We start from the raw sequence: 26,908 nt of genomic DNA, 5'->3' as shown, positions 1-26,908 counted from the left end.
GCTGCTGAGCTCTAGCCCTGGCCCAGTCACACTGGACCAACGCAATGAACACCAGTCTGATGGCAAAGTGAGAGATTTAAATATGCCAGCTACACTGTGTGTCATTAGAATTCTCACACTGGTTTTAATCAAATACGCAAAGATTAAAAGATACACATTTCTTCTTTGGCAAAACAGAAGAAAAATAAGTTAGATCATCGGGAATGTCACAACACATTATTGAGATACAGCTTTCTTACTGTCTTCCATACACAGAACTCCATCTATAAAACATAGACAAGCCTTAAAACATGAAAAACAGAAAAACTGAAGAGAAAAAGCTTTAGGTGGTAAAACTGATTGAAGAACAAATTTGGAGAGAAAACTGTCCTGTAGATAAATAAAAATAACGTGCTATAAAAACAAAGCAAATATAAAACAGTATTCTACATTTGGTTTTGCTTTTTTAAATTTATTTTTGTGGTGCTAGGGATCAAATCTAGGGCTTCTGTGTAACACCCAGACAATTGTTCTGAGCTACACCCCGGCCCCATTTTACCACATGCCAACGTTTTCTAGAGAGTATAAATCCTGAGCAGCAAGCCGGGTGGTGGTGGCGCACGCCTTTAATCCCAGCACTCGGGAGGCAGAGCCAGGCGGATCTTTGTGAGTTCGAGGCCAGCCTGGGCTACCAAGTGAGTTCCAGGAAAGGCGCAAAGCTACACAGAGAAACCCTGTCTCGAAACCCCCCCCCCAAAAAAAAAAAATCCTGAGCAGCACATTTTCCTGTCTACTACTAGTAAATTTCAAGGTGAAAAGAATATAAATAAGTAAATAACTTCACAAAAGAGAAATACAAAAGGGTAGTTCTAGGAAGTCTGTGTGCTTATGTAACACACACACACACACAGAGAGAGAGAGAGAGAGAGAGAGAGAGAGAGAGAGAGAGAGAGAGAGAGAGAGAGAGACAGAGAGAGAGAGAGAGAGAACACAACCTCACAACTAAATCATTCTGTTCTCTGGCATTCAGAACAAATTTGGGAAAACGTGTTCTGGTATGAATAAAGGTTTTTCATCCATGCCTAAAACTTTTAAAAGCAATTTAGGAGTAAAAGTTCATTTTCTAGAAGGAGAAAGTACACCCCCTAAAAATACGTTCATGTTTCAATATCAATAAAATATACTTTATACAGCAGAAAGAAAACAGTTTGTACATAATGAAGAGCACACTCTACTTTTCAACTTCCAGCTGCACTTTGTCAGCTTGGCTTCGTAAATGCCGGCATTCCTGTTTTAATCTCTCCACCGTGTCCTTCAGCATTTGGTTTGAATTCAGCAGGTCATTCTCTGACTGTGTCAGCGAGGTCACCTGGATCTGCAAATGACTGATTTGCTTAAAAGACAAAAAGAGAAGCAGAAAGACACTAAGACAGGCATCAGGGTATGTGAGAAGCAGAGTCCCTCCCCTCAGGAATGTCTCTCCCAGCTGGCAGGGCCCACAGGGATGCCCAGTGAGATAACAGATAAAGAGGGCTGGAGTCGTTTCTCACTATAACCAAAGCCTTTCAATACCATTAGGAGGTGAGAGCCCTGCTCCGGGGCCATTCTCCAGCACATGTACCCAACTCCATCCCCTCTACCTGCATGTGGAAGCACACGGTTCCCTATGGTATGTTCCAGTTATAGACTGGCTGGCCAGAAAGACCTCAACAGTTGTATTGTGATTAAACAGACCTCACTGGGGACAACTATAATCTCCATCCTTCATGAACCATTTTTATTTTATCAACTAATAAACGTCTTCATTTTTCTTTCAGTTCAACTTCTCGTTAGCCGTTCTCTGAGAGACCTTTCAGAGTTGACAGAACCAAGAGACAGGAACCCAAAGAACCCACCCTCGGCCTAGGATGCGGCTCAGCAGTAGAGCACACTTGTCTAGTTAATGTGCACACAAGCATGAATTTGGTCCCTACCGTCACCAAAACCAAAACACCATCATAAGGTTCACGAGTCAATAGAAACAAGGTCTTGCCACACAGTCCAGGCAGGCCTCAAACTCATGATTCTCCTGCTTCAGCCTCCCAAGTGCATTACAGGCAAGTAGCACCACCCCAACAAGAAGCAAGATTCTTGGTAAAGTGGGAAATAACCCCATTATATGGCCGACAGTATAAAAGCCACATAAGATTATACGTGCACGTGGAGGATTACTAGAATACAGTAACATGGAATATGGTATGTCTCAAATTGCTATTTTAGAATAAATTTCCTCATGTAGAACTCTTTTTTTTTTTTAAACTGAGGTGGAAAGTATTAACTCTATTATTGCAACTTTTTAACTAAGCAACCCTCTAGACCCATAGGATGGCAGACATTCCAATGTCTAAGCATTATATCCATGCCTCTCAGAGAATAAAACATTGTGCCCTGCAGGGTAAGGCCCCAGAACTGCACATGCCAGCGACGCCGGCTGACATGTAAGCACTGTTTTCTCTCAATTAGGAACCCAGAACTGCACGTGCAGAGTAGTATCAGCTGTGTGCAAAAATTTTACATGGATCCTCACTACTCATAATCTAAGAGAATAGAAATACTTCAAGGAAAAAAAAACCCAGAATTCAGAAACAAATAATCTTATGCATTTTACCCAACATTGTATAAATATTTCCCTTAATTAAAATACAAATTTCTTCCCATAAATTTTATACAGATGCAGCAAGAAAACAAAACGACCCATTAACACATCACAGAACATAAAATTAATTCATAACTTAAAACCTGAATATTTCTATCTAATTTTAAAATACAGGATGTCAAAATATTGTCATTTTAACAATAACTTAAAAAATCTGTCACAGGCCACGGCATACCAATATATTAGGATAAACAGCTAAAGTAAAACAAGTCTACTAAATTAAAGCAGAAAACGGAAACATTGTATCTTTATGTAACAGCTTCATCAGTACATTATCAATTATGGTGATCAGATTTCAAAGTCCTGATTATGATTAATTGCAGTAACTACATAAAACAGACTTAAAAGGAGCATTCAACAAAACAAAAGCAAATGTATATTATAATCACACCTGTTTCAGCTCAGCATTTTCAAGTTTTTCTTTCTCTGCTTTTTCAGTATTCACAACTTGTTGTTGAAGTTTTAACCTAAAAACCACAACCAACAAAAGATGATGAATCCATAATTCATTCTTTCCCTGGACTGGACGTCATTGTACTGAATGGCTGGCTGACAACAAGCACTGCCCTGTACCCAGAGTCCAAATATCTCGACTCCCAGGAGCTACATGGCTGTCTATGACGAATACAGAGGGACACTGCTTCTTAGATGTCAGCACATACATGCCAGAAACAGTAGCTCGGAAGCAGTGGTTCTCAATCTGGGGGTCGCATATCAGATATTTACATTACGATTCATAACAGTAGCACTTGGGGGTCGTACATCAGCTACCCTGCAAATTAGATACTTACAATTCATAACACTAGCAAAATCACATTATGGAGTAGCAATTTTACGGTGGAGGGGGGGCATCACACCATGAGGAAGTGTTTAAAGGGTCGCAGCCTTAGGAAGGTGAGAACTACTGCAAGTCTAAAGGGAAGATTCAGCCATGCTTCTCCTTGTTCTTCACAATTTTATTTCACTTTTTAAATTTGAGTATGTGCACACACCACAGCAGTGTGGGGATGGACAAGTGTGGGAGCTCAAGTCCCTCTTCTCAAATGACTCCAGTTTGTACCAAGTAGAGAAAAGAGCCAACCAGGACAAAAGGCAAATTGGCAGATGAGAAGGGAGAGAAGCACAGGGCTACCAGTTTCAGGGTCTCCAGGGAGCGGAAAACAACTAAAGAAAAGAAGAGAGTCCCATCTTGGAGGGGAGCGGTTCTGAGAGATGACAAGCCCTGGGCATGGACGGGTATACGGGACAATAAAACAGATTTAAAAATGCCTGAGTGAGGATACCATATGCTACACAGCTAAACAGGAATAGTTCATCAATATGGATGACTGATGGCAAGGGACAGGAAAGAGGGGCAGTGTGAGCAAGGTATCAAGACTCCATGACTGTTAAAAGATTACCTAGTAGGAAATAACTGGAAAAGGAAAAAGAATGGAGATGAATTAGATGTACCAAATATCAAGGGGAAAACCATTTTAACCAAACTTGGTCAGATGAAGATCTGAAACAAGAGGAGCTTACCATTGCCATTCTCCTTGAGGGATAGAAGGATTCGTTTCCACCTAAAGGGGTGGGAGGGTGTATGCCCTCTCAGAATCCACTAGAGGCTTTAAAAGGAAACGCTGAATCGCACAATATTTTATGGTAACAGAACAAGATGCTACCTACAGTGTGGTAGTGGAAGAACTAAGGCTTGACTCCCAGCAGGAGGGAGGGCGGGGTGGGGGCGGCAAGGGGAACCGAGGGGGATGGAAGGAGGGGGAGAGGAGATGAAGGAGACAGGGGAGGGGGGAGAACTTTATGAAGTAGGTGGTGAGATGAGGAAGTGAAGGATCAGTCAAGCTGAGGAATGGTAAACTATAATTATCCTTTAAATATGATCATGGAGGTAGAGACAGGAAGTGGGTCGAGGGTCAGGTCACAACAGAGAATGCGGCTGGAGAAAAGCTTAACTGAAAATGACGGAACACCAGTAAGATGGCTGCCTCAAATCCCTGCACTGTGCTCCCATCAACGGCCATGGTCCGAGTCTGGGCTCTCTATTCATGCAGCTGCTATGCTATTTGGACATCCAACAGATGTAGACAGAGCAGCTGACTGTAAATGCGGAGCCCACTTCTAACTGTTGTGGAAACATGATAAATACAGACAGGCCCCACTCTCAGCTTCTTATCAGATAGTGCTGTTGGAGTGTTATCAGGTGATGGAAATTATTATCTCAAAGTTTCGATTTGAAAAGGCACTAGCTTCATGGTGCTACTGAGTGCTTTTGACAGTATGACTGAGGAAATGTCATTTTAATTTAAAATTTTAATTAACTGAGCCTCAGATTTAAATAGTTACATGTGATCGGTAATACCATATTCAGTGGCAAAGGATCTTGCCTTCACATAATGTCTATGTCCATTACCAAGGGAAAGAAAATAATAAGACAAGCAAGGGGAGCTCTTGGTGGTTTCTCTAGTATCAGAAATTCCTAGAACAAGTCTCTTCAGAACAGTGTCCTCAACACCGACTTTCTGAAAGCAAGTGTTCTGCCTCTTAAGCACTTAAGACGGACTGGCCATTGTTTACCAAAAGGGAATTTCTTGAAAAGGTACAAGGGCACTGAAGCAGAACATTGCTAGAGAATCATGTAATAACTGACAGGAATCTCTGCGCCCTTCAAATGCTACTAGACGCTCACTTCTGTCCCTTACTCGGCAGCCCAAATTGTAAAGGAACTGGTTTAAATGTCCAGTACTAAGTCTAGTGCTTCCTAAGATGATACACAGCAAACAAGTCTTCTCAAGATACAAATGGAAATGAGGCTGTATTAAATGATGTTTAAAAAGGGTCAGTATCTACCTGTGGGCAGCCAAATAAACAAGCAAACCTAAAGCAATGATATAAAAATGGAGATGACTTTAAGTTATGCAAAAGATACATTAGTTTAAAAGGTATCACACTACAGGTGATATCTTAAATGTTTAAGCCTCCTCACTTGGACAATTAGTGCTTTAATTTCTTCTCTTCACCTCTGATATCAGAATACACTTCCTCCTCTCTATCACACATATCCTAGCTTACCCAGAGTGCCTCATTCCCCTTGACATACCGATAGGCCCAGAGACAGACATGTGAACCAGACCCAAACCACTGTCTAGATTTTTCTAACCTGAACTGACAAGTAACTGTTCTCCTTTCGTTTCAACACATGCACTTGCCTCACAGAGACAGCAGAAGAAAGTAAAGCCAACAAGGAGAATGGGAGGAAAGAAAGAAGTGACTTCTATCTGCTCATAGCTGAGCTGTCCATCCAGGCGTCCAAGAAAACAAAGAGTATAAACCCTGTCCTTCCTACAGCCATGACCACTGTTGTTAAGGCAAGCTGACTCACACCTAACCTCCTATAATTTGTACATGGTTAATTAATTTTACAGGTAACTTCACAAGCTGAATAAAATTAGTACAGAGGCTTTCTCAAATACAAAATGGGGGGGGGGGGGCGTGCACACATGCGCACTCGCCCGCAACATTCAAGCACACACAGACATGCACTTGTCTGTACACACACGTGGAGGTCAGACACTGACATGGGCCGTCTTCTTCAAAGGCTTCTCCACTTCATTTTTTGAGGCAGGGTCTCTCCCCGAACCTAAACTTGCTGTTCTGGCTAGACTGACCGGCCAGCCAGTACCTGGAGCCACCGGCCTCTGCCTTCCAGTGCTGGCATTCCAGGTGTGCACTGCCGTGCCTGGCCTTTTACGTGGGTTCCGAACTCAAGTCCTCATGATGGTGCATCAAGTGCGTCACCCACCGAACCATCACCTCTGCCAGGAGGAATACTTCCTAAAATATTATTCTTTGCACTGTGACAGGTTAGTGGTGAAAACAAACACTAGAACACAGTAACTGAAAGCAACTCTCAAGCTTGCAGTAATGTCTAGAAGATCAGCTACTTATCATATAGCATAATTTGTAAATAATGGACTATTTTTCAATATTTACATTTTTTCCTGTCAGGACTCATTTTTTTAAGCCCCAGATTGTCTCTGATCTACCACAGACTCTACTAAATGGAAGTTACAATTATAGTTATTTTAGTGAAAAATAAACAGGTGACTGACATGACTAAATTTATAAAACAGTAAATAAGTGACATAATTATGTAACAACCCAAACATGGAAAACTATAAATCTTAAGAAGTACTCCGTCAGATTGTCTATGGTTAAGGTGTCCTCATTTTATGGACATCTTATGGGCCCAATCACATATTATAAATAATCTGGAGAAACTCAAGAAGGATAAAAAACAAATTCTCAAAAGTGACTAATGAAATAGAAATGATTTATATTATAGACAAGTTAAAAACGAAAACTGTTCTGTATTTTATTAAATGCTCCCAAACAAAACAAAACAAAAGCTATGAATCAAGTTTATTACTGTAGTCTTTAAGTAATGACAGGACGCTGGACATTTTATCACTATGGCTGCAGAAGCTCTAAGCCGTCAAAGTACGCTCAAATTCAAACAGAAAACCTTCTAAAGGCCAAACTGAGACCAGGACACAATAAAATAACAGATGGGCACTTCCCTGGGAGGGCAGAGACAGAAAGTCTCACAAAGACTGTCCGGAACAGTTACGTAAATATCTACCTCAAAGAAAAGATGGGCAAGACCGGCTGAGCCACCAACAGGGTGAAAGATCCTGAAGAGCAGTTCTTTCATTACTAATGTGGACTAAGAAGCTTGCCTCAAAGCACAGTCTACAACCTCTTTGATTTTAAGTCATTTATCTTTAATTTTTATAAGTCACTAAGATTTAGGGTTTTTTTTTAATTGAGAAAGCAAATGTACAGATCTGCAGGTACTGAAGGGCAGATGCTCTAGCACTGTATTATGAATGCTTTCTGCGAGAATAATTCAGAAAGTAACAAAGCCACACAAAACCACACCCTTAGTGTTAATAGAAAATACCAAACCTCAAAACAACTCTAAGTGAAAGGGGTAGTGGTGGAATACCAACTTCTAGCAACCCATCCGTCATGTTCCCGTCTGCAAGACTGCAGATAAACATAACTCACCCATTAAAACGAGGAAAAACACCACAACTTATACTTTGTTCATTAGCAATGCTAGACTATACGCCTATATGGTGTAAACAGAAAACACATTTTACAAAAAGCAAGTAATGCAGAAAATTTAGGAAGGAGACAAAAATGTGTCGGAGAAAATGTGTTGGAGCAGTATGAACATGTAGAATAATGATATCAGATAATGTAGAGTCACGTAAAAAAGTGAGTAACCAAAAAGGGGCACCGTGTAATGCAAAAGACCCACAACCGATCATCAGAACATAACTTACAAGTATATTCCCAACTGCATAGCAACCACCTTTATGAAGCAAAACTACAAGCATAGGCAGAAACACTCATAATGAGACTTTAATATTAATTATTTCATACAGAAACATCAAATGAACAAAAATAAGAAGTATATAGAAAAGTTAAATTTCCTAAGGCAAATCTTAATGGCTGTGTGTGTGTGTGTATGTGTGTGTACACACAGCACACAAACACATAAATGTATCAAATGTTACCTGACTTGTAATGGTTCACCTTTATAATGTGAAGGTTGTATGTATTCGGCAGAAACTGCCCCTCAAATGTCGGATTTTGATCTTTCACCAGGCTAGCAATATACAGTATAGCATGCTCTCACAAAACCAGCCAGTGGCAGCCAGGACTGGCCAGCCAGCGATGTGTTGACGAAGGCAAATAACTGACATTTTACAGTACACTGGGATGGTACGATGAAGTCAGGCAGTAGTGGTAAATACATTTTCAACTTCGGTAGGGCTGATGACAGTGTAACCCACATGGGTTGAAGAGCAACTGAACTCACTTAACTTCAGCTTATCAGACCCACAAAAACGGATCATACACTACAGGCATGAGACAAATGAGGTGACCATTCTATGCAAATTTTGAGACAGTCACTCTGAGGCTAATGCAAATGTCAGAATCAGCCTACAAAGGTAAATGGTACGGCTGGAAAGCTGGCCAAGTGGTCAAGAGAATTTGCGGCTCTTGCAGAGAACCCACATTCGATTCCCAGCACCCACATGGTGGCTCACAACCACCTGTAACTCCAGTTCCATGGTATATAACACACTCTTCTGAGCTCTGAGGGCTCCGGGCACATACATGGTATACATACCAGCAGGCGGACACTCACAGGGATAAAATAAACATTCTTTTTCTCTTTAAAGTTCACACCCTGGGGGTGTTTCTCTTGCCTTACCCTAGTACTGCCCTTGACATAGTAGATAACAAATGAAATATTAATGTGCTGCATAAAGTCCAAATATTCTCTAGTCACAATGCAATGAAACTCAAAATCAACAATAAAACAACAAAAGAGAAGCAAGAAGAGGAAGGATATTCTTTCCTACTCAAAAATTTGAGCAGGCATAAGATTCAAGGTCAGTTAAGTCAACTATTTCTGCTGCACCAGTGAGTAATCACAACATTGAAAACAGCACCACTTGTAAAAGTATTAAAGACCTAGGCATAAAACTTTGGAAAAGATGAGGGAGACAGTGAGGTAAATAGTGCAGGGACAGTAGTAGAAAAATTACTTTAAAAAGGAGTGATGTGAGATATTCATGGATTGGAAGGATTAATATTCTTAAATTAACCTATAAAGTCAATATAATTCCAATCAAAATCTTAAAAAGGAGAGTTTTTATATTTATTTAATTTTAATCTATTTTATGTGTGTGAATAATTTTGCCTGCACATATGTACAAGCATCATGTGCACGCCTGTACCCAAGGAAGTCAGGAGAGGGCATGGATGCCCTGAACTGGAGCTGCCGACGGTTATGGTTATGGAACTGGACCCCGGTCCTCTGCAAAAGCTACTCGTGCTCTTGACTGCCATGCCGTCTCTCTAGCTCCTAACGCTAACTTTGTAATCCATGAGGACCCAACACAGGGCAGAGAATGAGCACCAAGGAGGCCGACCCTCCACACTGCTACTCAGCGCTGAACTGGGCACCTGCCAGTGCCATTAGGTCATCAGGTCGGAGCCGAGGACTCGGGAAAGAAGGAAAATCGTGTCTGCTCCTACATGAAGTAATTAAAAGTAAAATTAACTCAAATCGGGATGCAGACAGAATATAAATTAACCTATAAAAATTTATTGTCCTTATAAACATTAACAGCTAGAGACCAAAACAAAAGGGAAATATATTCATAACAAGGATTAAATACTTAGAAAAATTTTTAACTCCTTCAGAGAAGGAAAACAAAGAACTCAAGGGCCACCAAGATGGCCGAGTCAGTCAGGGTGAACGTGCCACATGCGTTAAAAAGTCTGTTCCAAGGCAGTGCTTCTCAAGCTTCCTAATGCTGAGACCTTATGGTGGGTGACCCACAACCATAAGATTATTTCATTGCTACTTCATAACTGTAATTTCGCCGTTATGAATTGTAATGTAAATATTTTTTGGAGCTAGAGGTTTGTCAAAGGGGTCGTGACCCATAGGTTGAGAAACACTGTCTAAGCTAAATTAATGAATATGTCTCTTTATTTGGACAGCAAATACATTAATAAAATCAGTCTAATTACTTGAAAATCTAGAGCCTTCTGAAGACCCGCAACTTTCAGAGGAGGGCTCCAACTGTAAATAGCAGTTAATGATTGTACTGCACCTCTTCCAACAGAAGCAGCCAAGGTCTCAGGTAGCTTTGTACACCACCAGGCAGGACTGTGCATTCAGTCCAGAAACCAGAGTGGGTAAATGCTATCTGTCCCCCAAATATGGAAACCCTGTACCTCGATTACTATTGCTTCTGATCCAAACGGTGCAAGAAATAGGTAGTTACTGTTCCCTTTTTGGCTGAAATCATTTCTAGGGAACTCTCAGAACCAGTGCCTACCCTTTTATTTGACTTTTGTTCGACTTTTGGGAGACGGGTATGAAAGATCAGGACATTCAAAAGCAGATGTATAGCTAGGGTTTCTGAGGCACGCCTACAGTCCTAGAACTCAGGAGGCTGAGGCAAGAGGGTCATGAGTTCAACATATACACAGAAAGATTTTATCTTTTAAAAAAAAGTAGATGCAGGGCTGGGGAGAGGGCTCAGCAATTAATAACATCAGCTGCTCTTCCAGAGGACCCAGTTTCAATTCCCAGCACCCACACAGCAGCTCACAACTACCCGTAACTCCAGCTCCAGGGGATCTAAAGCCTTCTTCTGACCTTCACATCCACCAGGCACACATGCACAGATGTGTATGCAGACAAAAACATAAAATAAAAACAAACCTTAAAAAACAAAAACTTAAAACCTTAAGAGGCCAGAAAGCAGTGGATGGATATATTTAATATACTTTAAAAAAAAATTTCAACTAAAAAATCCTGAATCCAGCAAAAAACAATTCTTGTAGATGTTTATTTAAAACATTGTATAATAAAGTTCATTTAAAAATGTTTTTAGAGTGAAAGAAAATTCTACAGCAGGGTAGTGGTGGCGCACACCTTTAATCCCAGCACTCAGGAGGCAGAGGCAAGTGGATCTCTGTGAGTTCGAGGCCAGCCTGGGCTACAGAGTGAGTTCTAGGAAAGGATCCAAAGCTACACAGAGAAAACCCTGTCTCAAAAAACAAACAAACAAAAAACCAAACAAACAAACAAAAAATCCACAGAACAGTGAGGAAGTTGGCAGTCATAAGACCTATGCAATAGAAATGTTCAAGGGTGGCCCACTTGGTAAAAGGAAAGCCTATTAAATAATAACTCAAATCTACATGAAAAAGAATAAAGACAGTAATAGTAGACCCATGTGAAATTATAAAAACTATTATTGTAACTTGCTTACTAATGGCTTAAGAGATTAAGATATTTTAAAATTTGTTTAAAAAATTTAGTATTATTGTAGCTTGAGCTTACAACTCCACAAATTGTTCTAGTTAATTTAAGAAATTGATTCACTGGGGGAAACATCATGTTTGGGGGCATATGCTGCACAGATATGTAATTTTGTAACATGAACAACAGAAAATGGTGTGGACAGAAATGAAATGTGTATGTCTTGGCAATTAAGCTGATATAAATTCAAACAAAAGTATTAGAAGCATAAAGATATGAATATAAATCCCTTGATAACCATAGCTATAAGATATACAATCAAAAGAAAAGAATGTAAACACTCTTCCTACCAGATGAGCAGAATAAAAGAAAGCAAAAAAGCAAAAAATTAAATACAAAGAGGAAAGTATTGAAGGGAACAAGGGGGAAATGAAATTTAAAGACAGAAAAGTAGTAATTACTTTATAAATGTAAACACATAAAATGTGCCAATCAATGCCGGGCGTTGGTGGCGCACGCCTTTAATCCCAGCACTCGGGAGGCAGAGCCAGGCGGATCTCTGTGAGTTCGAGGCCAGCCTGGGCTACCAAGTGAGCTCCAGGAAAGGCGCAAAGCTACACAGAGAAACCCTGTCTCGAAAAACCAAAAAAAAAATAATAAAAAAAAAAAATGTGCCAATCAAAAGATAGCCAGTGATAGAATGGGCAAACAGTAAGATTCAACTAAATGATGCCTACAAAGCATTCACTATAAATCCAAAGTACAAATAAACTGTAAAGGAAAGCATGGAAAATACACCCCATGTGGACAGTAACCAGAGCGAGCCATGGCAAATATACCAAACCTAAACAAAACATACTAAACTTTATAAAGTTACAATAAAAATGAAGGACACTGTAAAATGAAAAGGTCAACACACCAAGAATATATAACAATGACAAACAGCTGGATAGTACTAGACCAAAAAATACAGAAAGCTGGGCTAAGGAGAAGGGTGCGTAGGTAAGTCCGTCCGTCCAGTACAAGCGCAAGGACCTGAGTTTAGATCCTCCAGACCTACACAAAAAGCAGGGTACATGGCAGCACACTCTGGCAATTCCAGTGCTAGGAGGAAAGACAGGAGGATTGTGGGGCTCAGTGGCAGACTGGCTGGCTTCAACACCACGCTCCAAGTTCACGGAGAGCCTCATCTTAAAAGATATGGTGGACAGCGACAGAAGAAAATGCCCAATGTCAAACTGTGGCCACCCACATGTGCAAAACCTCACAGAATTAAAGGGAGGCACTGTTCGAAAACAGCAGAGATTTCGATATTCTCTTTTCACCATGGAAAGAGTAGGCAAGCCACTGAAAGGAGTTCAGTGCAAGGCACTCCTAGTACTAACCGACAACCCAGACTGACATTTGTTTACCATACCTCTCTCCAAGAAATGCTAGTTAAGACCTGGGCCAAGGCCAGCCAGAGCAAAGGCTAGCACAGCAGTTCTCTGCCTTTCACGGGAGTCGCCTAAGGCCATCGGAAAACACAGATGATTTCAACAATATCAAAACTCCAGTTACAAAGTATCAACGAGCACAGCTAGGCAGGATGAAATCCACACTCCTGATGGCATGATTCCTACATGATTCCTACTAGAAAGTGGGGAAATCCTCAGGAAGTGGCACGAGCTTCCAATAGTCAAAGCTGAGATAGTGCAACTCACAGAAGAAAGTAAGAATCCACTAGTCTACAGTGATTAAAATGCCATTGTCAAAAAGGAAGGCCCTTCTTTTCAGAATTCCAAATAACAGATGTAGAAGAAATGTCAAAACTACATAAGAAAAATCACAACTGGAAAACACAAGTAACAACTGAAAGGCAAGGATGGTAAATGAATGCTAAAATTAGTAGAATGTTTAGTGAGAATATTTACACAGTCTCAAAATACGGTGAAGGGAGCCGAAGATTAACTATTAAGAGTGAAACAATAATTTTATAGTATACTAAAGATAAGAAACAAGTGAAATGGTAGAATCTAAATAAAGGGAATCGGTCTTATTTACTGTCTGACTAGCTACTGATTTATCCTAACTTCGGCTGTTACTCTAACACAGTTAGGAAATCTGTTACTATGTGGAACTTGGGGTAAAAGGTAGAGGAGTTTTCTGTGCTACTTTTACCCCACTATGGCGCCACCCCCAAACTATCTTAAAACACAAATTAACCTAATACTCTGCAGCTCCCTCCGGGCTGCCTCTTCGGCCATCTGCGAGGCCCGCAGTTTCTCTTCACACTGATCCTTCTCCGACTGCCTCCAGACATCGTGTTCCACTTTCATTCGCTCTAAGTCTGATAATCTGTTCTCAAGTTCCAGCCTAAAACAACAGATGATAATCATGTTAGGAGAACTACAATAAAGATGATCTGAGAATGCAATGTTTTCACCAAGAAACGGAAACAAACCAAGGCACTAAGGACTTACTTTTCATCCTGTAACACCACGAGTTTCTGATAACCTTCTTCCTTGGCAGCTTGTACTTTACGGATTAATTCACGATCTTTTTCCACCAAGAGTACTTTGTGGTGTTCGACAGTGGACTTGAGAATTTCATTGTCTGCCTGCAATCCTAGTGTATTTTCAGAAGAAAAAGAAACTATATTCAATATTAACATGAAGTTTACCATTAACGAGCATCTGAAACCCAGTAAAACAAAAGAATCTGAGAGGTCTCTTGGACAGGTATTCTTCAAGGTCCTCACGGAGTGTCAGCTCATCAGAGCTTTTGCGGACAGCAGTGGAACAAGGTGGAGATAACGTGTCGTCACTTCTAAGCACACAATACACAATCTTTCCAGACAGACATTTATTCTTCTGAACCTTGGGAGGTAGAGATCAGCTTAGACCAATACCCAAAGAGGCTTATTTACTTGACTTCTTACAGGAGTTTTGAGCCCCAGGATAGTATCATAAACAAGCTGATAACAGTAAATTAAAGCAAACAAACAAACAAACCCAAAGAAAACTGAACCCTTCAAAAAGAAACCTAGGATTCTAGCAAATATGCTATATTTCTAACAAAATATGAGCAATAAGGAAACTTTCAAGTTTACTGAAAAAAAAATCTCAAATCTTGTGATAAATGTTTGAGATGAATAACTACAGCAAATTTATATTTAACCTTTAAAAACATAATACTGCAATATATCCCAAACTCTAACACTAAAAAAATTTACTCTCAACTCTGAAAATATATGGAAATAGTCAAAACAATTATTAATAAAAATAAAGTCTACCTGAAACAACGGAGGTAACCTCAAGCACAGTTATAAACCGAGGGAAGGTTGCTGAAGTATAAAGAACCGAAACCTCTGAGACGTCTTGAGGACACGTTTAAGACTAAACTGGAGCTCAAAAATAAGCACATATTGAATGGGGATTCAATAATTAGCCTAGGATTTATAGCAAAAACAAACAAAAACTTATGTTGGTGCCGGGCAGTGGTGGTGCACGCCTTTAACCCCAGCATTCGGGGGGCAGAGGCAGGCAGATCTCTGTGAGTTCGAGGCCAGCCTGGTCTACAGAATGAGATCCAGAACCAAAACTACACAGAGAAACCCTGTCTTGAAAACAAAACAAAAAATTATGATTGGAACTTACTTCCTTATATCCTTTAGCCTAATGACCAGCTGATCTATAAGCATTTAAAATTATAATCACATAAAGAACAAACCCACATTTTCAATACTTTTAATTCACACAGTAATCAAAAACTATTATATAAATGTAAGGTAGGTCATTTAAAAAAGATCACAGAATAAACAAACCATTCAACAAAATAAAAATAGTCCCTATAAACTGTAATATGAAAATTCTATTAAGACTGAGAATCTAGAAAAAAACTCAGGTTGCTTTGTTTTAATAATTTGAATTTAGACCTGAAAAGAATAGAGAAAAGCATGGGAAAATATATTACCATCCAGTTCACTTTGAATCTTATTCCTTTCTCTTTCTAGCTCACTCTTAGCTCTCGCTGCCTCCAGTTTGATGTCAGTTATTTCTAGTTTGTTTGAATGTTTGAGCTCTTTCACCTGTTGGTCATTAGAAATTGAAATTATTATTGGGTCATTTTCTTATCATTCAGTACATACTAAGAGCATGGGTGGAAATAAGTAAATAATCTGGTAGTACAGGGTATAAATACCTTCCGAGAAAGTATCCCAAGGCTCAGAACAGCAGAGAGATACCAAACAAAAGTGATCTTTTCCTAATGGAACTAAGGCATGCATTTACAAATACTTGGGTGGAGTCATCAGGGCTGAATCTTTCCTTAAAAATCTTAACTGCATATAAATAACATCCACTGACAATTCAGAACATTTCAGGAGGGAAAGTGTTGAAACCTTCCTTCTAAAAAGGAAGAAACAGCTGGGCATGGTGGTACATGCCTTTAATCATAATCAATATTCAGGAGGCAGAGGTAGGCAGATCTCTGTAAGTTCAGACCCCAAGGCTACTTGGCTGGATCTAATTTCATAACAGAACAAAAAGGTGGCAAAAAAAAAGGCATTTTAGGTAGTAGGAACAGCATATAAAGTGTTAATCAGAAATAACATCACACAATCTGCTCTTTACACAAAGAGCTATCCCTTACAATAAAGCATAGGGAGGCATAAACTCTAAGGAGGAATGGCAGGGAATGAGAGTTATTATTGTCTTAGTTGGAGTTACCATTTCTATGATGAAACCCCATGGCCAAGGAGGAAAGGGTTTATTTGGCTTACACTTCTACATGACAGTCCATCATCGAGAAAGTCAACACAGAAACTCAAACAAGGCAGGAACCTGGAGACAGAAGCTGATGCGGCAGCCATGGAGGAGTACTGCTTACTGGCTGGCTCAGCCTGCTTTTTTATAGAACCCAGGACCACTAACCCAGGGATGGCACTACCCACAGTGAGCTGGGTCCTCCCCCTTTGGTCACTAAGAAAATGCCCTACAGCTGATCTTATGAGGGCATTTTCTTAACTGAGGTTCCCTCCTCTCAGATGACTTTAGTTCATATTAAATTGACATAAAACTGTACAGCACACCATTGAACATGGTTGCCTAGCTTTTTAAGATAGAATAATTAACTTTTAGAAAATTAACTCTAATTTAAAATGAGCTAGGCTAAGAAATAAAAGCAAAGAAATCAATTCACAGCATAATAATAATAATAATAATAATAATAATAATAATAATAAAAAGAGGCCAAAAAAGGACCAATTGAACTTGGAGACTAAATGTGTTGGCATGTGTATATACATGTGAGGTAGAAGGAACGGTATAGGTACAAATCCTTTATTACAGAATCTGCTTCTTCTAAAGCCCCAGGTGAATGCGAACAAATACTTCCCATAATTAATCTGTCACATATCATTTTTAGTCTAAATATTCCTAGCAAATAATTCTAGTTCATAAGTAGTATACCTTCATCCAACAATATTCACTGACTTACTATGTGTCAGGTACAATTCTAGGAGTCAGGAATGGCGCAGTAAATACAAACGTTCTGTCTTTCCAATCATCCACACTATTAACATTTTACACAAACTTCTAAAATTATTTACAAAGGCGTTAGGCTTAACCAAGAGACATAAAGATGAGATAAACCTGTAATTTGATTTATACCTAAGTGTAAAATTATAGAATTAGAGTAGACGACTACAAACATACACAAGCTAAACATAGGATGTGGATGACAGGAAAGGATTAAGTTATGTGGAGCCCAGTAAAACCCAATAGCAAATGAAGGTGGCAGTTAAGACACAAATCGGGAACAGTCCAAGCGCCAAAAGGAAGAACCACAGACACGAGTTTCTTATTACAGGAGGTTTTGTCTACAAAAGACATTGAAAACATTGCAAGGAACGGCTTCACGGAACATACACATCTCAAGGAAACAACAAACCAAGTACTTTACTGTTTACATTGCTGTCCACAATAAACAGACCCTTTCAAATCGATTTGTGCACCACTAAATGACATATAAATATAAAAGAGCAACCTTCTGCTGGGGTTGTAATATCTAAATTCTCTTACTATGCCATTATTTCAAGGACAACTTATAAATGCATTAAAATGCTGAGAAGATGTACCATTAAAATATGATTACAGGGACATAGTTATAAGTTGCTATTATTCACTAATTGCAAAAGGCTGAGAAGGACACAGAAGTTCACTAAACTACACTGTAGCTGCTTTCGATGAGGTGACAAATTCAAGATAAGTCCATAGGATATTGATTAATTTCATGGTAACCTCAAGAAAAACTAACAAATAAAAACCTTTCACATTACTCTCACCCTGAGACTTGCTAAAATGAAGAGGACTTTCTTTAGGCTGGGAAGCTGGATCCGTCAGCAAGGTGCCTGCAGCACAAGCATGAGGCACGTGTTCAGATCCAAGGACCCACGGGAAAAGCTGGGCATGGCACGGGGCACCTCCATCCCAGTGCCCGGGAGACAGAGCAAGCGGGTCCCTGGCACTGGCTCCCAGCCAGGCTGGCCCAGTCAGTTGAACTCCAGGTTCAGCGAAGGACTGTCTCAGACAAAGAAATCCCACAAACGAGGCTGGAGAGGCAGCTCAGTGGTGAAGAACCAGGCTCCGTTCCCAGAACTCACAGGGCAGTTCTCAACTGTCTCTCACTCCAGTCCCAAGAGAGCTGATGCCCTCTTCTGGTCTCTCTAAGCATCAGGTACACATGCTGTGCCCACAAATACATGCAGGCAAAACATCCATACACAGAAAAATTTTAAAGAATTTTAAATCTTTAAAAAACTAATTATAAACTATGATAGACAACAGACACCTTAATATCGACCTTTGGGCTCTACACACATGTACACATATACACAGAAAAATGTATCACACACACACACACACACACACACACACACACAGAGAGAGAGAGAGAGAGAGAGAGAGAGAAAAGGAAACAATTTCAACAGGGCCGGGTACAGGCTTACTTATGCTGTTAAACTACATATGCTCAAGGAATTTACTTGTTTATAATATATAGAGATTCAATTGTTCTTTGGTGCCATATTTCTATGATCTTAAAAGAATGGATTTACTTACATAACTAGTAATTGTTAAATTTCTAAAATATATTTTATATTTAAATATAAAAATACTAAAAGAAATATTAAAAACATGAAAATGGGTGATGAAAAGCTTAGTGGGTAAACTGTGTAAGCCCTGAGTGTGGACCCCAGGACCCCTGTTAAAACTGAAAGCTGTGTGGCGGCAAGCCAGGAAGTAATCCCAGAGCGAGGGCAGCAGAGGCAGACCCTCCCTGGGCCTTCCCAGGCGGCCAGACCAGCCAACCAGCTATGGCTAGCTAGCAAGAAAGACCCTGTCTCAGGAAGTAAGGTGGAGAACAACCGAGGAAGACAGCTGGCCATGACCTTTGTCCTCCACTCCAACACGCACACAGTGACAAGTTCAAATACCCCTAACTTCTGCTGTTACTGCATGGCCATTCTATTCCTTGTACTCAGGCTTCCAAACTCTGAAAAACCCTAGAAACCTCAACTTTAAGAGCTCCACTGTCCCATCCATCTTTACCAAGCTAAGTTACTTTGTCTTAAACTGCTGGCCAGAGTCTGGCCTGTTCAATCGTGGTTTGTTTTACACTTTTGAAAACACAGAAGCAAATATTCAGCTAGTTGCACTAATAAAGAATTTTAAATGGTAGTATTAGGCATTTTATAGGTACTCAAAATCTGTTAAAGTAGACAAATCTACAAAATAAACGAAGGGGGCTGGCGTCTGTTGCTCTTTCAGAGAACCCAGGGTCAGTTACCAGCATCTACATGGTGATTCACACTGTCTATAACTCCATATCCAAGGGATCCAATACCCTCTTTCTGACCTCCATTGCACAAGTCACATATGACACATGTGTGCAGAGAAAACATTCATACATATCAAACAAGTTAACCTTAAAAATCCTGAAACAAAACAAAAACCCGAGAAAATAATATATAGGAGAAACAAGATAGTTGTATAAAAAAAAATGTGTCACACCAGAAGCTCTGGCTATAAATTCCAAAGAGATGATATTAAACTTCTGACCTTTCTCTAAATTCTGAGGTGATATGATTTCCTTAACTCAGCTCGATCGTCACAATTCTGAGGGATGGTTTTCTGTAACTAACTTAGACTTCTGAAGATTGAAAACCTCATGAAGCAACATAATGTTCTTCACTGGATGTGAAATATCATTAAGGACATCATTTTAGGTCACCTATGATAATGCCTTTAATCTGAGCCACTGATACTAGCAAAGCTTTGTTCTAAACCTAACATTTACAAATTTAAATCACTTAGTTAAACATACCCCAGGTGTTCCTTTGCATTGCAAACAGCCATTTGCTAGGATTGCAAGATGTTGATGAAAATTTCAAGTTGCAAAGAAAACTGTGACACTCATGTTAGAAATATTTTTAAAATTATCCTTCCTGCAATCCTTTTACATATAAAATTTTAGATGAAACTTGCTTTGTCTAAAGTTGAAGGATATATTGAATACTCCATTTATATGCAAACTACTTCAAGTGTGCCTTAAAAAACACAGGTAAGTCTCAGCAAAGTGCTAGTAAACAAGTGTAGAGAAATAATACCAAACTGCTGGTTTCATTCAGCAGAACAGGAGACGCCATTTATTCTTGAGAAGAGAAAGAACAATGGTGAAGGGTGTGTGTACAGAACGCAGCAGAAGAGAAGGTCAGTACCCAGGTGAAGCAGAGAACTAGGGCAAACTGGCACAAAAGCCCCACCCACCCCCACCCCCACCCAAGCCCTGCATACCCATGTCCTATTGCTGCATTTCCAGTTCCAGTTATTTCAGGAACCCAGTCAGGATACTGGATCTAAAACAAACTACTGCATATACTGGATACTTAAATGGTATTGAGCAAAACTGAAAACAATGTATATAGGACTTTAAGAAAACCTTGAGTTCTCTTGTTTGTGTTTTGAATCTGTTTTGATTAGATGGGGACTGAAATTTTGCTATACTCTTATCACTATAGACATTTGGTCTATGTCTGTTGACCTAAATCAGGAAGAGGCCACATCATTACTTGACTTCTAGTGGGGTTTATACTATAGGATCTTAGTGATCAACAGAAAAAGGCCTTGATGCACTTAGGAAATTGGATCCCAATGACATCACCAGGATATTAAAGATATGAAATAGCTTGCCTAAGGTTACACAGTTACTGACCAGTCAGTCTCTGGGGGAAAAAATAAAATCTCTATTCTTTATTTTCTTATTTAAGGATACACTAGAAATAAATAAAATGAATGAGTTAGGATTCAAAATATGTTCATCTGATTCAAAGCTCAGGGACTTCCCATTGTATTTCATTACCTAGTCCACAATGGTGTAATTTTGAAACATAACCTAAATTTAAACCTATAAACTAATAGATAATATCTAAAGTTAAAAATATTAATAGCTATAGTTGGGAATGTAGTTCATTGGTAGAATGCTTGTCTAGCACGCACAAAAACGTAACTTCTGCTCCTAGTATCACAAAAAGGGAGGTAGGGAGAAGAAGGGAAGAGAAGGAAAATTTATATATGTGTGTATATTTCACCATTAACAATCTTATTTGTAGCTGGGTGTGGTGGTGCACACTAATCCCAGCACTCGGGAGGCAGAGGCAGGTGGATCTCCGTGAGTTTGAGGCCAGCCTGGTCTATATTGTGAGTTCCAGGATAGCCAGAGCTCCATAATGAGAGCAGCCCTGCCTCACAATAAATAAATAGATAGAGAAATGTTTTATTTGTCTAATTTTACTTACTTTTAGTATCATTCATGTCAGGTGAACTAAATGAAACATCAGCTACAAAACAACTTGTATGCTACATATAAATTGAAACAAAAATAAAAGGCCACTAGACATACATACACTCTGTAGTATGGAATAGTGTGAATTTTTAAATTACATCTATGAATTGGAGGAAAGGACATACAAATGCCAAGCGCATGTATAGAGATCAGGACAACCTTCATGATAGGCATCTTTACCCACTGAACCACCTGCTGGCTTTTAATAAAAAAAAAAAAAAAGAGTAGATTATCTTCCAAGGGTGATGTCCAATGCATCTAAAATTACAGCCTCAGTATTTCAAGCACAAAAACCCCCAGTTTTATCACAATACTTTTTAAAAAGATTCAAAGTTACACTCATACTAATTTCCCAAAACAGAATGCCAGTTTAACTGTATGGAAAATGGTAACAAGAATGTTCTAAGCTGGGTTATTAGCACATTTGTTTTCTGTAGGTGAAATTACATGAGAAGTCAAATGGTCACGAGGCTGCATGACCAGAAAGAGACTAAGACGGACGGATTGTTACATGGCCCCAGGTTAAAACAGAGGGGTAAAGCACCTGTACAGAAACCTATCAACTGGGGGAAAAAGAATTCTAAGGGAGGTACCTTGTAAGGCTAGAAAAACTGATCTCAAGGCCATGGGTTACTAAAGAAAACCCCAGTACTAGGGGTAGAGTTATTGGTCAGGGAGGGCCCAAGCGTGGACATTCTTTCTGCCCCCTTCCTCACTCTTCCTAAACCGCTCCCTCCTGCCGCCTGACAGAACCAGGTAAAGCTCTTTCACGAAAGGTCTCATACACCAGGCGTGCATGGTATAGAGAAATCAAGCTGGAGCTGAGCAGAAAACTTCCTCCCTGCCACCTAGTTTTCACAGCCCCAGAAGGTGTTGTCGGCTGCCGCGACAGGACGGGCATCAGTGTCTTCCTAGATGTGAATCCTACAATCCATAAACCCAACCTGTCAGGTAAGATGGGCCCACTGTACAACAGAGGAACCACTGTTATGGGGTAACTGCTTTCTGATTTGTTAAGACCCAGTCTACAGGAGGTACTGCATGGTACTGTTGAACCTAGTCAAAACCCACGGTGGAGGAGATCATAAACCCTGAGGCAGAACTAAAGAGAGTTGTTTAGGCATCAAGCTAGCATCTAAATACATACATGTGTACCCACAGACAAATGCTACTCTAGTTCTAATCAGAGAAGCCTATCTTTCCAGTTAATGGTGGTGAATACAGAGACTCATGGCTGTATTGAGTGTAAGGGACAGATCAGAGGTCCACCTATAAAAAGACACTTACACCATCCCCTCTACAGTTGAACACTGAGGAAGACGGGGTAAAAAGAAGGACCGTGTTGAAATATGGTCATCTTCTAGGCAACACAGGCACTGCAATCACAAACTGCCAGCAGCTGGAGGTCCCTGAACTGACCCCAAGAGAGTGGGCTGTGAGGTAAGATGGAGGCGTTCAGGGGCCCTATCACTCACCGCTCAACTATTTGGTACTGACAGATTAGGGAAGAGGTGGAATTATTGCCTTCAATTGCATACCCACTGATGATCCTATCGGTCTCCAACGGATAGTTCCGATCCATGGGTCCCCACAGATGGCCCTGGTTAAACTAAATGGGTCACAGCACATAACCCAAAGCAGGACTGTGAGAAAGGGACTAGCAGGGATCGGGGTTGGGGTAGAGAGAGAACAGTCACATGTATAAACTGCCTAACAAAATCAACCACGGTAACGGGGAAAGTCAACAGACCCCCTCAAGTCTAACTTCCTAGGAAGCATTCTGTTTTCAGGGGACCCATGACCCCTCAGTTCTGCTGACAAAACGTCACCAAACAAAACTCTTTCTTTCTTCTCACTCAAAACCCCGCCCATGAGCCGTCTCAGAAAATTCTTGGCCAAGAATCTATAACGACCAGACAATTCCTTTAAATATAGATATTTCTGCTAGTCTACAGAGAATACTTTTTTTTTTTAAAACCTGGGAGCCATCCTGGCTTTTAGGTTATTTTATATAACTACCCTGCTAGACATAAAATGACTTCACTGATTTGGAAATCAACCTTACTTTCAAAGTCCAAAGACTAAAAACCATAGTATGTTAGTAAGCATCTGTTAGACCTTATAGTAAGCACTTCATGTATAATACCTCATTTAATTTTTCCACAATTCCACAGACACATTTATGGAGGTAGATACCAAAGTTTCAAGAAGAGATATACCAAAGTCACAGAGCTAATTAAAAAACAAAATCTAACATGAATTCAGTCTGTCTGACCCCAAAATTGATCTTCTATAAAATATTTTTGTTATTGCTATCTTATTTTTGGTTTTGAGATTCCTTATATATACATATTGCATTTAATAGGGAAAAGCTGAATTGGAGAAATACTTTATGGCATAAAGATGACTTAAGAACATTCAAGTTACATGTTTAAGGATAATTTAAAAGCAAGTTATGTTGTTAAAATTACTTACTGAAGAACTACTAACAAGTGTCTGCCATGTGAATGTGATTTCCCAGGGTCTAGGAGTATTGCAGTGATAAGAGCAATGTCCTTGATACCCTGGAGCTGGCACTGGCTAAAGGAGAAAGTGGGGAGGAGAGATCTAAAAACCAAAACCAATGGGGGCTGGAGGGATGGCTCAGTGGTTAAGAACACTGATGCTCTTGCAAGGGACCAGGTTCTGTTCCCGGAGTTTGTGGGTACAAAGTGGCTAACAGCCATCTGTAATCTAGTTCCAGAGGACCTGACGCCCCTCTTCTGGCTTCCTTGAGCACCAGACACACATGTAAAACAATACATACAGGCACACACACAAAATATAAAAATAAATAAATCATTTTAAAATAAAAAATGAATAGATCAGATGGTATTAAGAGCTATGCAGATGGCTGCCGAGATGGCTCAGCAGTTAAGAGCACTGACTGCTCACTCCCCAGCACCCACACAGCAGCTCACACCTGTCTGTAACTCCAGTTCCAGGGGATCTGACACCCTCACACAGATATACACGCTGGTAAAACACCAATGCACATAAAATAAATAAATAAATCATTCTTTTAAAAAAGTTATGAAGAAAAACAGAGCAGGTTAGTGTGATGATGTATTGTGTCCCCAATATATTGTGCACCCTAATAAAGTTTATCTGAGGATCAGAGAAAAAGCCAGGCACTATAGTAAACATAGAGGTCAGGGATAGCACACATCTTTAATCCTAGCATCCAGGAGGCATAGATTCATCAGGATCTCTGTGAATTCAAGGCCACACTGGGAACAGCCTGGTGTGGTGACACATGCCTTTAATCCCAGCACTAGTTAACCATAAAGATCTGGAGGTCTGTACAGACAGACAGGAAGTGACAGAGCTGGGCATGAAGAAGAAGTGATGTAGCTGGGCAGAGAGAGGAAATGAGATGGCAGAATAGAAAGGCATATAGGTGTGGGTAGTCAGGAAGTAGATCTCTTTGGAGACTGAGGTGTCGGTGAGGTGAGGTTGGCTGTGGCTTGTCCTATTCCTCTGATCTCTCAGTTTTAACTCCAATATCTGGCTCCAGGTTTTTATTAATAAGACCGTCTAGCAATTCGTCTTATAGGTTAGGAATGTAAAGAATAAGGCAGAAGATGGAAGATACTACTTCACTATTTTTAAGACAAGGCAGGCCGGCCTCTTCTATTAGGTAACAATAAAGAAAGGAAGGAAGCAAGATAAATGTAACTCTGTGAGGAAAGTTCCTGGCAGGCACACAAAGACCCTGAGGAAGAGTGAACTTTTTCAAGGACGGTCGCTGAGGGAGGAGGGAGGTGAACAGGAAGGAAAGGGTGCTGATTGCTGAGGAAGGACTAAAGAGACAGGTCACACTGAGCTCCGCATGGGCAGAGCACACAGACCCCGGTTAGAGCTCTATCACAGTTCAAAGACAGAATGAGGGGCTAAAAAAGATTTCAATAGAGAGAATTCAAACAGCAAATTGCTCCATCACTGTGTAATCTCAGGCTCTCTAGATGAAGCAAAGTACTGCAACTCACTTCACTGGTCAGCGTACTTATTTCTCGGTCCGCTTTATGCAATCTGCTGATTAAACAAGTGTTCTGTTCATTGCTTGATTGCAGCTCTTTCTCTAAGCGTTCAGTCTGCAGTTTAGCTGACTGCTTTTCAGCCTTGAAGACAAAAGATTTTGAAATTTATACATAATCGTTCACATTACACTAAAGTAAGCACTATATACAATGTACATGTAATCAAACACAAAATAATGACTTAGAATTTAAGCAACAACTAACACGTCCCAAAGTCACAGTTTTCTCAATCGACCTGTAGAACTCCAATCGTCTTCTTTCAGGAGAGAAAGTACTTAGAGTACTCATTTAATACCTCAGGATGGGAATGCTGGCATAATTCTAACATTCCTAGACTTGCTAGTCCACAAGTTACGGAGAAGCATTTTAGAAGACAGGAAAGGAGGCTGCCCAGTCCCTGGTAAGTGGGTAAAAGGTGCTTGCTGCCAAGCCTGAGGACCGGAGTTATCTCCAGGACCTAAGCAGTAAAAAGCGAGCACCAACCCTACCAGCTACCCTCTGAGCGCCACACACGTGCCGTGCTACACAGGTGCTCAATACATATCTGCACACACAAAGGAAAAAACATAAAGGAGGTGAAAATCCACAATCAATGGGGAATTCTTTTCTACAGGAACAGATAGAGACAAAAATTGAAAATTCTCAACTGTCCTGAAGCCTCCTGAAGTACAAGCAAAAAAGCTTTTGACTTTACCACACAATTAAATTCTTATTGAAGTCTCTAAATTGACAGAAATGTCCTCAAAGTGATACTCAGTGTATTCTTTTAGCAGAGAGGAAAAAGGAAAAGCTTTAATAAACATTTCTAATCGAGATAAATAAAATGAGAGTGTTTTTACACTTACGGGATAAACTTCAGTTTTCTATTTTCTATGCATGTTTACTGTATTAAATAAGGACTGTATTCAGCAAATAACTCAGGGAACAACAATTATTTTCTTCAAATATAAAATTATATTCTTTGTGTACAACAACAGAATATTGTTTTCTCCAAGAAAAATATTTGCTGTTATGTATTTATTTTCATTTTATCTGACAAATGTTAAAACTAAGTGCAAGCTGATCTGAAAAATGTCACAAATGAGCCATCGATCTTTGTCATCATTCACCTTATCCTGGAAATAATCACTCTAGGTGACCTTGGTCCTAGTCCACACTGGGACTCTACACTACATTCAACTGCAAACACCTGTCTTACTCATCACTGCAGGACTGTGAAATGGCAACCTAAACAATCTTACTGTTAATCAGCTTATGTCTAAGGTCCAATGATACTGCCAAGTTTAATTCTGACAAGTACTAACAAAGACTTCACCTTTCCCTAAAAACAAACAAAAAAACCCAAAATCTTCTCCTCTTCACAACTTACCACAGTACTCCATGTTGCTTGCCCCCCACCATCATTTTGTATTT

At 39.9% G+C, this 26,908-nt stretch overlaps 1 protein-coding gene across 4 annotated transcripts in view; it reads right to left on the bottom strand.

Annotated features, from left to right (window-relative positions):
- The window catches only part of Cep83 (centrosomal protein 83), a 113,586-nt gene that overhangs the window by 21,558 nt on the left and 65,120 nt on the right, over window positions 1-26,908 (bottom strand). For 2 of the 4 annotated variants that reach the window (XM_076554652.1, XM_076554650.1), the window contains exons 7-12: window positions 25,445-25,576; window positions 15,489-15,603; window positions 13,997-14,168; window positions 13,740-13,889; window positions 3,066-3,141; window positions 1,215-1,372 (exon numbers count right to left, since the gene is read on the bottom strand). In XM_076554652.1, the coding sequence (XP_076410767.1) occupies window positions 1,215-1,372; window positions 3,066-3,141; window positions 13,740-13,889; window positions 13,997-14,168; window positions 15,489-15,603; window positions 25,445-25,576 (803 nt within the window). The remainder of the gene's footprint in view (window positions 1-1,214; window positions 1,373-3,065; window positions 3,142-13,739; window positions 13,890-13,996; window positions 14,169-15,488; window positions 15,604-25,444; window positions 25,577-26,908) is intronic. The other 2 variants (XM_076554651.1, XM_076554653.1) reach the window with 1 other exon arrangement.

This window comes from Peromyscus maniculatus, chromosome 18, assembly GCF_049852395.1.
Source record: "Peromyscus maniculatus bairdii isolate BWxNUB_F1_BW_parent chromosome 18, HU_Pman_BW_mat_3.1, whole genome shotgun sequence".
NCBI classification, from domain to species: Eukaryota; Metazoa; Chordata; class Mammalia; order Rodentia; family Cricetidae; genus Peromyscus; species Peromyscus maniculatus.
The sequence above is the reverse complement of the archived record's forward strand: the minus strand, read 5'-3'. Positions and strand labels throughout refer to the sequence as shown.